General features: G+C 35.9%; 1 protein-coding gene across 1 annotated transcript; it reads left to right on the forward strand.

The window, feature by feature from the left end:
• Window positions 1–659: 659 nt before the first annotated feature.
• Window positions 660–13,923, forward strand: LOC104658604 (WD repeat-containing protein 36-like). Its single transcript, XM_030926572.1, has 11 exons — window positions 660–987; window positions 2,726–2,753; window positions 4,997–5,097; window positions 6,644–6,761; window positions 8,502–8,634; window positions 10,239–10,293; window positions 11,575–11,707; window positions 11,958–12,133; window positions 12,475–12,595; window positions 13,074–13,139; window positions 13,829–13,923. Exons 1-11 carry the CDS (start codon window positions 739–741, stop codon window positions 13,921–13,923), a joined length of 1,275 nt encoding a protein of 424 aa, XP_030782432.1. The 5' UTR covers window positions 660–738.
• Window positions 13,924–14,524: the final 601 nt, after the last annotated feature.

A 14,524-nucleotide genomic window follows, 5' to 3' on the forward strand; every position in this document is an offset into this window, starting at 1 on the left:
CACTTAGCTCTAATGAACTGCCCAGACTCCCCTTTGCATTATGATGAGCTCCTCTTTAGAACCCCTACTGTCTGCTTTCGACAGCCAACCTCAAGGAATACTGACTTAATCCAGGGGTCCCAATAACATTTAATATTTATCTTCCTTTTCTGGGAGGAATCTACACTTATCCAAGTTGCCCAAGTGAGCAGTTCCCTTTCCCCAAATAATTAGTTCTACTCCCCAGAGAGTCTATGAGTGAATCCCTCTGTCACCTTTGAAATGTCCCATTATAGTTTTCATCTGTAAATATGTCAGTATGTATCCAAAAGATGAGGATCTTTACGTAATCATAATGCTACTATCACATGCAAAAATTAAACATAATTCCTTAATATAATCAGATATCCAATGTTTAAATTTTTCCAGTCTCATGTTTTTGTACATTTTAAAAATCATAAGTTTAAATTGTTTCCATGTCCAAGGCGTCGATCTCTCCTCCAGTCTCCTGGGCGTCGCGCTTCCCTCTTTGCTTCCCGCCATTGCGGTTCCGTCGGAACCTAAGGAGATTACTTCCGCCGCAAAAGAGCTGGAGAACAATGCTAGGCAAGATGCTGGAGACCTTGGCCAACGGAACCAAAGTCACGCCTCTCATGTGAGCTCTGGAGGGAGAACTTTATGTGTTGCACTGAGGACAGTCTCCGGAAACGCGATTCTCAGCGGGCGCCGGAAGCGGTCTTCTGTCTGCAGCTCTAGCAGATGACTGTTCCACTAGACACGCTGAGGGGACTGGATACGTGTTTTCCTTCAGGACCGGAGCTGAGCGGAGCCGGGATCGCGGCGGCAATGGAACGGGCCTCAGAAAGGCGCACGACCAGCGCGCTGTTTGCGGGCTTCCGGGCCTTGGGACTTTTCAGCAACGACATTCCACACGTGGTGCGGTTCAGCGCGCTCAAGCGCCGGTTCTATGTAACAACCTGCGTGGGCAAGAGTTTCCACACCTATGACGTGAGTGACTTCTTTCGTTGACTTCCCAGGAACCACCCTCCTTGGCCTCTCTGTCCTGGAGCAATCCGGTTCACCCTTCCCATCTACCACGGGCTTCCCTTTTTTAACCGCTCCCTGTTCTATTAATATTTCGCCATCCGGTCACATCCACGTGCTGATTTACCACTTGCAGTCCTCCTGGGGCGAGTTTCAGAGGCAGCCTGGCCAAGGGGAAACTGCTAGATAACCCCTCAGTTGTATGGCAGTAATACTTGTTCAGTGAATATTTATTTACTTCCCCTTGAAGGTGGAAACATAATTAAGACAAACCTCTACCCCTTGCATTCTTAATGAGAGAGGAAAACATGCACGCTATTACGTTATTGGTGACACGAGATGGGTTAGAAATTCACTCTAGGTAACATTGGGAGAACCGCAGATGGTGAGATTAATTACCGTTAGGGAAAGTATCTGATAGCAATCAGTTATTTTCAACTAATGCAAAGTGTCTGGCACTGTCACTCTAAGCCTTGCAGCCGTTTCTTTCCAAGATAGGTATCATTATACCGTAGCACCTTTATATAAACTATAAAAGTAAATTTCAGATAAATTATATCAATATTCTACTTCCAAAGAAACCCTGTGGTGAGGAGAGTAACATATTTGCACATTTTATAAAGTTAACAATTTACTTACTGTGCATTGACATTTAGTCATAATAAAGATGGCTTTTAACGTCTAGTCTAGTTCTAACACTGATGATACATTCGTAACATCGTGGCATGTAAATGTTCTTTACCCAGACTGTACACTGCTCAGATTAACCAATGCATTGGGCTATGACCTCTGAAACAGAAAATACTTGGGAGTAAAAAGAAAAAAAAATGGAGCTAATGAACCTAAGTCACTAATTGGGTCTACAAGTGCTCTATCCCATGACTATGGCTGTATATGCTGTCCCCAGTCAGACTTCCTACAGTCCTACAGATTAGTTTCTTCTGCAGGGGAAACTAGACAAGTTGTGAATAGGTGGTGATAGTGATGGTAGCAGCTATCATGTATTGAGCAATTACTGTATGACTGACCCCATTCTGTTTTACATAAATTTATTCATTGAATCCTCATAACAATCCCGTAAAGTAAATAAATACCTGTTTTACAGATGAAGAATTTGAGGCACAGGAAACTTATTTTTCCAGGGTCATACAGCTAGGGTCAGTAGCCATGATTGGGGTCAGCAAATTACAGTCTGCAAGCCAGTCTAGCCCACTGCTTGGCTTTGTATGACCCAGGAGTTATGAATGATTTTGACATGTTTAAATGTTTGTGAGGGTAGGCTGGGGGTGGGGAGAAGGATATTTCATGACATGAAAACTATGTGAAAATCAAATTTCAGTACCTATAGATAAAAGTTTGATATACCCATGCACATTATTATGTATTAAGTATGACTGATTTTCATGCTATGATGGCAGAAGTTAGTAATTGCAACAGAGACCACATGCATTGCCTGCAAAGCCTAAAATATTTAATATTTGGCCTATTATAGAAAACATTTACCTACCCCTTCCATTACCACTCCTGGTGAAATATAGTTTGAAAATATAAACTTTCCTAGTAATGAAAATTAGGGTAAGTGTCTTTCTTACAAAGGACAGCATAGCAAATATACGTGTGAGGTTATATCTTACTCTTCAGTGTTAGGTCATTATGATTGTGTTTGTTAATGAAAATATAACCTTTTTCTTCTTTTAAACAGGTTCAGAAACTTAGTCTGGTTGCAGTAAGTAAGTATGGACTTTATTCTGAATTATGTACATCTAAAAAATTTTTTTTTATTTTGACATAAATTTTAGACTTATAGAACATATAAGGAAGCCAGGGTAACATGTATGTCTTATAAACTTACATTATCAGCAACAAAAAAGGGTGGCAGGATAGAATCATGTTTTGCTTTCAGTGTTACGTATCTTTATTTTCTTTAATCTGGAACGGTTCTTTAGACTTTCTTTGTGCTTGATGACATTGACACATTGACATTTTTGAAGAGTACAGGCTCATTTAGAATGTCCTTCAGTTTCAGATTTTTGACATTTCTTCAGGATAGATTCAGGTTGTACACTTTGGGAGGAATCACGGTGAATTGTATCAGAAGGCACATGCTGTTGTTAATTCTGTTCCTGATAGTGATTGGTTAGGAGGCTCTTATTTTAAAGTTAGTGCCGGGCGTGGTGGCTCCTGCCTCTAATCCCAGCACTTTGGGAGGCCCAGGCAGGTGGATCACGAGGTCAGGAGATCAAGACCATCCTGGCTAACACAGTGAAACCCCATCTCTACTAAAAATACAAAAAATTAACCAGGCGTGGTGGCAGGTGCCTGTAGTTCCAGCTACTCAGGCAACTGAGGCAGAGAATTGCTTGGATCCGGGAGGTGAGGTTGCAGTGAGCCAGATCGTGCCACTGCACTCCAGCCTAGGCAATAGAGTGATATTCCATCTTAAAAAAAAGAAAATTAAAAAAAAAAAATTAAGTTAGTGTTTTGTCCTTGTAACGAATAAGTATCTTTTGGTAATATGCACTGGGACTATGTAAATATCCTAATACTCTTCAAAGTTAATTACCTGCTGCTTTTAGTATTTTATGATGATACTTGCCTGAATCAGTTATTAATATGGTGGTTGCCAAATGCATGTTGATTATCCTTAATCCAAAAATTTGAAACCCAAAATGCTCCAAAGTCTGAAACTTTTGAGAGCTAACATGATGTTCAGAGGGAAATATTCATTGGAACATTTCCGATTTCAGACTTTCAGATTAGGAATGTTCACCTGGTTATGCAAATAGTCCAAAATCCAAAAAAATCTGAAATCTGAAACACTACTTGTCTCAGGCATTTCATATAAAGCATAGCTTTAGTGATTTTCTTTTGCCATCATTCCTTCTGCTGTAAGGAAAAGTTTTCCCTTTTCTCACATTTTGGTATTTCTTTCCAATGGAAGGAATTTTAATAGTAGATTAGAAGGCAGAAGAAAGGCATTGGAACTTAAGTTGAATGCAAAAGTGAATGATAAACCTATAAAACAGGATTATGCAAACAAATCCTAATATGGAATTTGCAGCATGAAAGTACAACAATCCTCTGTCTACTAACTCTCCCTGCCCCAAAAGAGGAATGAAAATGTCAGTGTGACCAGGATACTGAGAAAAGAATCATATGTCATGTGAGAAATGCTAAAGATTGATAGGCGTATTTCCCTTAGGAGTAGGCATATAGAATACCATATGGAATATTTTTGGTTTGGCCCAAAGGGTTGAGTTAGAGATTTAGATTTTGAGTTACTTTTAAAATTTTTCTGGCGTTATTAGTGAACTTGATGTTCCAGAAGATATTCACATGGGTCAGGCGTGGTGGCTCATGCCTATAATCCCAGCATTTTGGAAGGCTGAGGTGGGCAGATCACCTGAGGTCAGGAGTTCAAGACCAGCCTGTCTAACATGGCAAAACCCCGTCTCTACTAAAAATACAAAAATTAGCTGGGCGTGGTGCTGCACACCTATAATCCCAGCTACTCGGGAGGCTGAGGCAGGAGAATCAGTTGAACCTGGGAGGCGGATGTTGCAGTGTGCCAAGATTGCATCACTACACTCCAGCCTGGGCGACACAGTGAGACTCCGTCTCTCAAAAAAAAAAAAAAGATGTTCACATGAGACTGGGTGACTGTCAGAGCTTTGTGTATCAGATGACAAGTTTGTTCCAATAACCTCAAAAAGCTTCTTTTCATTTCTGTAGGATTATGTTTTTATTTCTGCAAATCCTAGACATTCTCTTAGGGAAGGACAAGGTGATTTCCTATCCTTTGTTTGATAGTTACTATTAGATATTTAAATATTTTAGTCAAAATTTTATACTCTGATTCTCAACTTTGATCTTTATTTTTTTTAAATTATAACCATGAAAAATGTTATATGTATACTTGAGGTTTCTGGTTAACATCTTAAAATCCCTGTTTCTTTCATTTGGTATTTGCTAGGTAATTCTGTTCCACAGGATATCTGCTGTATGGCAGCTGATGGCAGATTAGTCTTTGCTGCTTATGGAAATGTTTTCTCTGCATTTGCCCGTAATAAAGAGGTTGGTATCACTAAACTACTTGTTGCAGTCAGTAGTTGTTTGTTGTGATAGTGGAGGGAACTTTAATTTTGTCATTCTTTACCCGGCACACTCTGGAACTATATAGTGTTCTTTTTTTCTAATGTATATTCAGTTTTCTGGAGGAAGATAAATTTTCAGAAAAGGCTTACTTAAACTGGTGCTTTCCTTCAGTTTCTTGCCCAGAGATGAATATCAGAATAACTTGGAGAGTTTCTTCAAAATTTTTTATGCCCAGTCAGTTCCCATCTCAGGAGTTTTTCTGTTTCATATATTTGTAGAGATGGGACATAATGTGTATTATTACGTGTATTTTAAAAATACTTTCCTGGAAAAGTCATGTTTGCACTGCCACTTTATGTGGGGTTGATTATTCATTATGCATAACTTAGCTTTTAACTCTTTTTCTAAAAAGCAGATGCCTGTTCCCTATTTAGAGAAAGCTAGATTCTATGTTTTCTCCACTGCTAAGGAAAGATCTTTTCCTGGTCTAAATTTACCAGTTGGTTTCTGAATTTGTCCTGGAACAACTAGGTTGAGAGGTGACCTGGCCTTAATGGTCTAGAATGAAAGGAAAAATGTAGGAATGGGAATACAAGGATAGCCAAATGATAGTATCACTGTACTTGTCAGGGACTTGGAGTGAGGTGGTTCCCAACAGTCTTTCGTCATCACTACCTGTGGCAGAGGAAGGTAACTTATCTGTAGAGTTCTTTAATGGAAGGTGTTCAGATTTTTAGAATTGGAAAAAATGTTCATTTTTGTATTGTTGTTTATAGTTTTTTCCAGGGAGATACATATGATTTACATGAGGAGACTTGATCCCATATGTATATCCTATATGTGGTTCAGATGCAGAGACTTTAATAAAGGACCTTTATGCACAAGTGTGGTCAGGGTTAGGGGAACAAAGTAGGGGTGGGGAGGGCATCAGACAACTGTCAACTGTAGGAAGTTGTTACCACCCTAAGGCCAGAGGGCCAAGGAGAAGAAACAGTGTTATTGGAATCTGGTGAGAACTGAAACCATGGAGAAGGGGCTATAACTTTATGGAGGGATCAGCTACTGTAAGGATCTCTGTCAAAGCAGAAAGGTATGGAGAAGAAGACCCTATGTCCCCCTTTCCCATCTCATCTGAAAGCCAGTTGGTGATGGAGTCTGTAGAGATCAGCCTTCTGGAATATACCATCTCGCTAGGATATATGTAGTTGCACTGATTGAATTGGGTGAGGGAACTAGGTGTGTGTGCATGCCTCCTCTCTAACCTAAGTTGGAAGACTGAGCTTCAAAGGTCTCATTTGTACTAAATGGACAGTTTACTTCCTTATTGTTGAACTGGCTGAGGGAGCAGATGAACATGCCTAGTTCCTTCATATCTATGCGTTCATCCTAACCTTGAATAATCAAAAGTTGGGGTACATTTCTTAACAGAAGCATCTCAGGATTAGCATGTTTTTGGGATAATATGAATAATATGACATGATGACTGAGTAATAATATGAAATTCTTTTAAACTTCGGTATTGTAGATAGTACATACCTTTAAGGGTCATAAGGCAGAAATCCATCTCTTGCAACCCTTTGGAGACCACATTATCTCTGTTGATACTGACAGCATTCTTATTATTTGGCACATATATTCAGAAGGTAAGAGTTAACTCACTTATTTGCTTTATCTTAGGGTAGTATGTGTTTAATTAAATTTAAAATCTATGTAAATATCTATGCCAGAGATTTTGCCTATAAATAGTAAGAAATTTAAAAAATGAAAAATCTTTAGCATGTATAAGAAAAAAGTTCTAAGTAGAAGAGATAAACAACTGTAGCAAGTTAACTACTTATAAACTGTTTAATATGCTTACCTCAACTAATGTATTTTCCATTGCAGTTCTCAATAATGGAGAAAATGGTTTGTATTTTCAACTTTTAGTAAAGGAGACTGTAATAGTAAACTTGATCTTGTAATCTGAAGGAAAACTTATATCCATTTCCTAGGGATATGAGTCAGTTTCTTTCAACTGTGATAGTCTTAGACAGTGGCTATGTTTATGGGATTATGTATCTTTAACATGAAGAATTTATCCCTAGGATATCTACACCTTTCCTCAATAAAATACTGGGTTCATTATGAATTGAATCTTTTAAGTCTTAATCTGGTTACATTTTTAGCTTATATTGCCTCTTGGTTATTGGTTATTTCATTGTTCAATACACTGTGTGTGTTTTTTTTTTTTTTTTTTTTTTTTTTTTTAGTAAATATCCTGAAGATTACATTTCTAGGAATTATTCCAAGTTCTTACTTCAGATTAGTAACCCTTTTCTTGTTTGTTTTTGCTCAAGTAGAGGGAGGGAACAGAATTCCAAAAGTATTCCTGTGTAGATAGAAGTTAAAAGGACTTTTTATTAGGTTACAGGATCTGGTTCTTACATTCCAGCAGACTCTCTTAATGCTGATGGACCAGCTTTTTTGTTGCTGTTTATAGCAGCATATTGAACCAGTGTCTTCAGGGAGCCATTTGTAGTGACGAATAAAGTCAAGGATCTCTTAAATAACATTCAAAGTAAAGTTATATAATTTTCACCTATACTGTACTTCCTAAACTGGGGTACCCATACCCTGGGATTGTACAGCAATGTGCCAGAGAGTATGTGAACCTAAAGCTTAATGAAATGTACCTTCTTTGATACCCAAATTTATTGGAAAATATAGTGAAACATTGTTTTAATCATTGAGGAACAGTAAAGTAAAAACCAGAATTCAAACATAGAAATTTTGAATGTAACCAAAGATTTCAGAGAGTTTTTGATCTTGAAGCAAGTGACCACTGGTTATGGCACCCCCAGCTCCACAGGGTTATAAGTTTTTTTCTTCTCCTTTGTTAGAGGTTGTTTTGTGGAAGTGTGTGAGAAGTACTCTTAATAGTTTCACTGAGGTGTGCCTTTTATTTTGGCATTTTTTGAGTGACCCATCAAACTTTCTAGATAGTTGGCTTTTCCTTTCCCTGAAAGAGCTGAGTATAAGTACTTCACTTGGAATATTCACTCCTGTCTGTTGATCAGATTACAGAAACATTAATGCTAATCCTTAGGATCTTTTTTTAAACTTTATTATCCTTTTCTGTAAAGTAATTCAAAAGTGAATGAAACTTTTAATAGTATTTTTATTAGAAGTTGTAGAAAATTTTTGACAGTCTTAATTACATTTACAAGTTGCCCCTCATTTATTTTATTTCTCAAGGAATGTTTATAGATTAGTATCTAAGTCTGTGGTTTATTTTAGCATATAAATCTTTGATATGATAGACTTACTTTAAGTGATAAATATATGGTTATACAAAACGTTTTAAACTGTTTTATAACAAATAATTATAACTTTCACTTTTGTAGAAGAATACCTGCAATTGACTTTTGATAAATCAGTATTTAAAATTTCTGCAATTCTGCATCCAAGTACCTACTTGAATAAAATACTTCTGGGCAGTGAACAAGGAAGCCTGCAGTTGTGGAATGTAAAATCTAAGTAAGTATTTTAGTTAGAAAATAATGTAGTTGTCACCTTATCTTCATCTACTACTTCCTAATGCATACTTAAGTCTCATTTATCCCTGTCCTTATATATTTATTTGGAGGGTTGTCTATAAATACAGTTGGTCCCCTATATCAGAGGAGTCAACCTCGGATCAAAAATATTCAAGGAAAAATAGATAAATAATAAACAACAATAAAACATCACATTTTAAAATAGTACAGTATAACAGCTATTTACATAGTATTTACATTATATTAGATTTTATAAGTAAGCTAGAGATTATTTAAAGTATATGCATAAATGTGTGAAGGTTGTATGCAAATACCCACACCATTTTATATAAGGGACTTGAGCATCTGTGAATTTTGGTATCAGCAGAGAGGTTGGGGAAGTCCTGGGACCAATCCCCCGCAGATACTGAGATATAACTGTATGTTTGCTTTTGGAGTTGTTGTTGCTGGCATCACATATGTCAAAGCTGGCATGTGATCCTGACACTTGTTAGACAGCTTCATAAATGCTCACTGAAAAGTATGTACTAATGACCTAATAACTAAGAATTGCTATAGAGAAAGCTCTAATAAAGTAATAGGAGATCCATCAGAAAATAATAATTATGAGATTATGACTAGGGAGGTTCTAATTTTCCATACATGAAGATTTTCTATACATGAAGATGGTGAAGGTAGGAAAGGCAAGTCAATGATAATGTAGCGCTAGCATTTAGAAATGACTCTTCAGGTTTAAAGTACTTCCATCGCCTGCCATAGATATGGCACATATCTGTAAGATTGGTGTAGCTGGAGGGCTGGATACTCGATTTTGAATACTTCTACCCATTATTTAAACATTTATCAGTAGAAAAAGGTGGCAGCTCACCCTTCTTTGTGTAGCATTTTAAAAGCGAACAAAAATATTTGACTATCCAAATTGTTTTTTCCAAGTCCTTATCAATTCAAAAGGGAAAATAAGATTATTAAATATTAATGTTTTAAATCAGTGTTTCATTTCAGTTTAACAAATGCCATTGACTGCCTACTTTGTGCTAGGTTCAGGGATAGTGACTGAAATACTGTCTTTGCCCATTTATAGAATTTAGTACATGATTTAATACTTTAATGATAATTATAATGATTTCAGATACTTCTATTTGCTCTATAGATGTGTTATTTATAATTCATGGCTTGCTTCCGAAATTGAGAGCAGCATTACTGTTGTCATATAACAGTCATATAACGTGCAAATAATATTGTTATTAAAATATAAGTTATTCCCTTTCATGATGATGTTTCTATAAAGATATTGCAGTCCTAAATTTTTTTACTGTAGTCTGTAATATAATATGGTTTTTACTCATGTATTTTTTTTTCCACTTAGGACATTTTATTTCTTAAAGAGGTGGCATAGCACAGTAGTTAGTTTGAGATCTAGAATTTGGACAGTATTACTAACCTTGTGACGTTAGTTTAATTATCAGAATAGTGTGTGGAAGAGTAAAGAACTTAATAAATATCACCTATTATTATTTCACTTTTAATATGTAGCTGATATTGTTTTCCCTCATATATATCTTTCAACTATTTTTCTTCTTATAGTAAACTTCTATATACATTTCCAGGATGGAAAGTTGGAGTGACAGCTCTTCAGCAGGTTAGTATTTTTCTGTTAAGTCAAAGAGGAAACAAGTTATAGGAAATCCTTTAGTTTCAGGAATCAATCATAATTTTAGACGTAAAGACAAAACAATATATAGCTTAGTTTACCTTAAAATTGTTAGCCTGAGGAAATAATGTTTTGGAAATGTAAGTTAAAACAAGTAATAATGCCTTTGCCAATAACGCTTGTGGAGTCCTTTGTGCTTATAGTTTGACTTTAAACCTGTGGTTGCTATAGATCCTTGTTACTAATCATTTTGCAAGTATATGTATTCCATTATCTTGTGTAGCTTGGAAATGAGTGTTCAGCAATGCAAGGGGTATTGTAAGTCATGCAGAGAAATTTGTCAAGATGTTGAGATTTATGGTTTGAAATAATTGGAGCCAAAATCCTAATGTTTGATTTGATGATGGACTATTTAAGAAATAACTGCTCTTTTTAATCTGCAAAATATGTGTAAATAATGAATGCATGTCTACAGCAAATCCTGTGTTTCTATTGGCCACATATGTAGCCAATATACCCTTATCTTTCTCAGTATCCATTGTCTATACTTGCCCAAGTTATATGTATTCCTTATCTTCTCTTACCGTCATCAAACCTAGCTCCACTTTTGCCTATCCAGAAGACTCCGTAAGTATCAGAGGATTAGGTCCCTTGAGGACAAGGGATTATATTGTTTTAGTATTTCCAGTTTCTACACAGGGTCTCATGCATAGTAGACACTTGATGACAAATTAATAAAACGTGTAGCCTGATTCCATTCTGTAATGATATTGGACATTGATCTTGCTAAAATAGAGAAATTCATAATAGATCCTGTATGTAAGACTTGTATTATAGACCGTTAGAACCATAGAATATTAGAACTAGAACAGACTAATTGTATAATTTTTTTTGCCTTTCTCCTTTCTAGGAATTGTCTCCTTTTACTGTTTCTATCCAGTCCAGTGATCTGTAATGATTTATACATAGCTTTCTTTTTCTGTTGTGGCTGTTTTCTTTCTTACAATCTTACCAGCTAGGTTTTGGGAATGAGGGTGGGGTGTTGACTGGCAGAATTGAAGCTGGGAGTAATTGGAAAAGTTGTTTCTGAATACTTCTATGCTGAATAAAAAAGTATGCTGGAATGGTAATACTTGTTGAGTTTTTCTGCCATCTTTAAGAAGATACTTCATTGTTTCTTTTGACAGCACCTAATAAATGATGCATATCATCAGGATTATTAAAGGTGTTTTGCTTTAGAAAATAAAAGTTTGAATAATCTAATTTTAGGCGCCAGCTGTGGATGTTGTTGCTATTGGTCTTATGTCAGGTCAAGTTATCATTCACAACATTAAATTTAATGAAACATTAATGAAGTTTCGTCAAGACTGGGGACCCATTACTTCAATATCATTTCGCACAGGTAACTTTTAACATACTTATTGATAGAAGCTAAGAACACTTAAAATTCATTATTTAAAAGTCCAATTTTTTTTGTCTTCTGGTAGCTTAATCTAATAGAAGTGAAGGAATACTGGAGTAAAAGGCAAAGAAATATGAATAGATTATTGGTATATAGTTTTTTCTAACTTTATGGATTAAAAGGGAAGAGAGAATTCTTATTTTGGGGGATCTAGAAGTGTTTTTCTTGATGTGTTTTATTTTAATAACAGATGGTCATCCAGTAATGGCAGCTGGAAGCCCATGTGGCCATATTGGACTCTGGGATCTGGAAGACAAAAAATTAATCAACCAAATGAGAAATGCACACTCTACAGCAATTGCCGGACTGACATTTCTCCATAGAGAGCCACTTCTTGTCACAAATGGCGCTGACAATGCTCTCAGGGTATTAGGATTATTGTTATCTTCCTAACTCATCTACCTTACCCTTTGGGTTATTACAAGCTTGCTGTAATGTGTCATCTTTCAACCTAGAAGATGAAAGGAATATGGAATAAGATATTGGTATAGATGAGACAAAAGCACAGCAGGTGACACGATTGCAGCGTAGCAGGAAAGAATTACAGTTTATTTCTCCCCCAATACCCACTCCCTCCCTTGTAGCTCCAGGGTCAGTGGCTTAGCAAGCACTACTCAATGCCAGTTGATTTATGTAGGGGGTGATTTGACTACTTGCAGATCAGTTGGAACATTGTAGAAGAACTTTACATTTTTATTTCTTGGCAGATATGGATATTTGATGGTCCTACAGGTGAAGGCCGACTTTTGAGATTCAGAATGGGTCATAGTGCTCCTCTTACCAGTATCAGATATTATGGACAGAATGGACAGCAGATTCTAAGTGCAAGTGAGCTTCTGTTTCATACTATTAGTTTATTTCAGCAAATATTGAGATGTGGGTGCCCAGAATTAGGTTTGATATTTACACATATTTAGATTTACATATCTCTTTGAGTGACTTAGAAGTCTCGGTAAAACTAAGAGTCCTTTTTGTCTACTTGAGAAGCACTATAGATGTTATTATCTGTGCTTAATGTGTCCCTCTGTTTACTAATCCTTGGAGACAGAATGGTCAGATTCTAAAAATTCTGTTAGTCTGCTGAAAATTATTAGTACCCTCATTTTCATATTATCCTTTGTTCTTACTAAATGCCATTCTATAAAATGTTGAATGTTTTAATGAAGTAGTTGCAATCTGGTTTTCCCTTTAAAGTGTCCCAAACTGTAACTTCAAGATTTTCAAATTGAATTTTATAAAATTTGTGATTCACATAGTCCATTGTTTTGATGAAGCTTGATTAGGGATTTTCTGTGTATATCAACAGGTCAAGATGGAACTCTTCAGTCGTTTTCCACAGTACATGAAAAATTCAATAAGAGCTTGGGACATGGTAGGTCCTTTGCAAGACAGAAAATAAGCTGGTCACGAAATAACATTTTGACATTCTATGAAACAACTGGAGGAGGTTTCATTAATGCATTTTATTTTTTCTTGGATGAACTAGATAAACATGTATGGAAGAGGTAGTAAGATTCCTAGGATCAAAGTTGCTATAGAAGTGATTGAGGTTCTGTTATAAGGTTATTGAAAAAGGTTAGACATCTTGGGTGGTAAAAACATACGGCTGCCACCCAAAAGATGTTGATGGCCTCACTTGAGCTATCTGTACAGTGCACAGTTTTTAAAAGGGAAGGTAGCTTAGAGAAAGCATCAAAGTAAGCAGCATCCAATTATTTTGCTTTAAAAGCAATCATTTTGTTCTCTTTCCATTTTCATGGTTTCCAGCCTTTGAAAGATTTTATTAAACAACAAAATTTTATTCAGTTTTATTATTACTAATTTTTAGGTGACTGTCTTATATAATTCATGCATGTATATAAAATTTAAAGATTATGTTTTAACAATATCTAAAATAACTTAGAGTTAAAAATAACAACGGCAATAACATCTTTTGTTTTTGACTTAAATGGGAATGTCTTGAACTTTATAGTTATAAGACAATGATAACTTTTCTTTTATATACACTTTTTATTAAGAAGGATTCATAGCTATCTATGTTCCCCTCTCCCCCAACCTCAGGGTTAATAAATAAAAAGAGAGTCAAACGTAAAGGACTTCAGAATACCATGTCAGTGAGACTTCCACCCATCACAAAGTTTGCAGCAGGTAAGTAACTTCATACTGTGTTTTGAGAAGTTCTCCTTGGTCATTTATTTCCTACTGTGTGCTGTTTTATTTTCTCTTTTAATAAATGCTTTTACAAATATTAATAATCATTCAGAAGGTAACCCCAGGTGCATGCTGGTCTTGTGTGAAGACTAAAAATGAGTTATTTTAAATGTGAACTTCTTATCTATTAACCTCAGGCTTTGCTCTTCTCTATAACAGGTATTTATAATATTTGATTTTATAGCCTTTCTTTTTGTTCTGTCATATGCCTAGTATAATGAAAGTTACTAATGTAAAAAGAACTGAAACAGCAAAGTATGAGAACATAGAGGTCTGACTAATTAAGATCTAAGAATACTGAGGTCTTAGTATACTATGTCATTTGACCAATGCTTCTTTCAAAGAAGTGATTTTAAGAAAAATACAGATAATGGGTTGTGTGAAATCTATCATGGGAAATTACTGTGTAGGCACCATTTCTATTTGAAAGTTTATTATGAGCACCTTTCTGTTTTCTTAGAGCTTGAATGATGTTTCTAAATACATTTGAATCACATCACTCATCTGCTTAAAATTTTTTAGTGGCTTTTTACACCTTTAGAGTGG

The sequence above is a fragment of the Rhinopithecus roxellana genome, unplaced genomic scaffold (assembly GCF_007565055.1).
Source record: "Rhinopithecus roxellana isolate Shanxi Qingling unplaced genomic scaffold, ASM756505v1 contig5696, whole genome shotgun sequence".
Classification (NCBI taxonomy): domain Eukaryota; kingdom Metazoa; phylum Chordata; class Mammalia; order Primates; family Cercopithecidae; genus Rhinopithecus; species Rhinopithecus roxellana.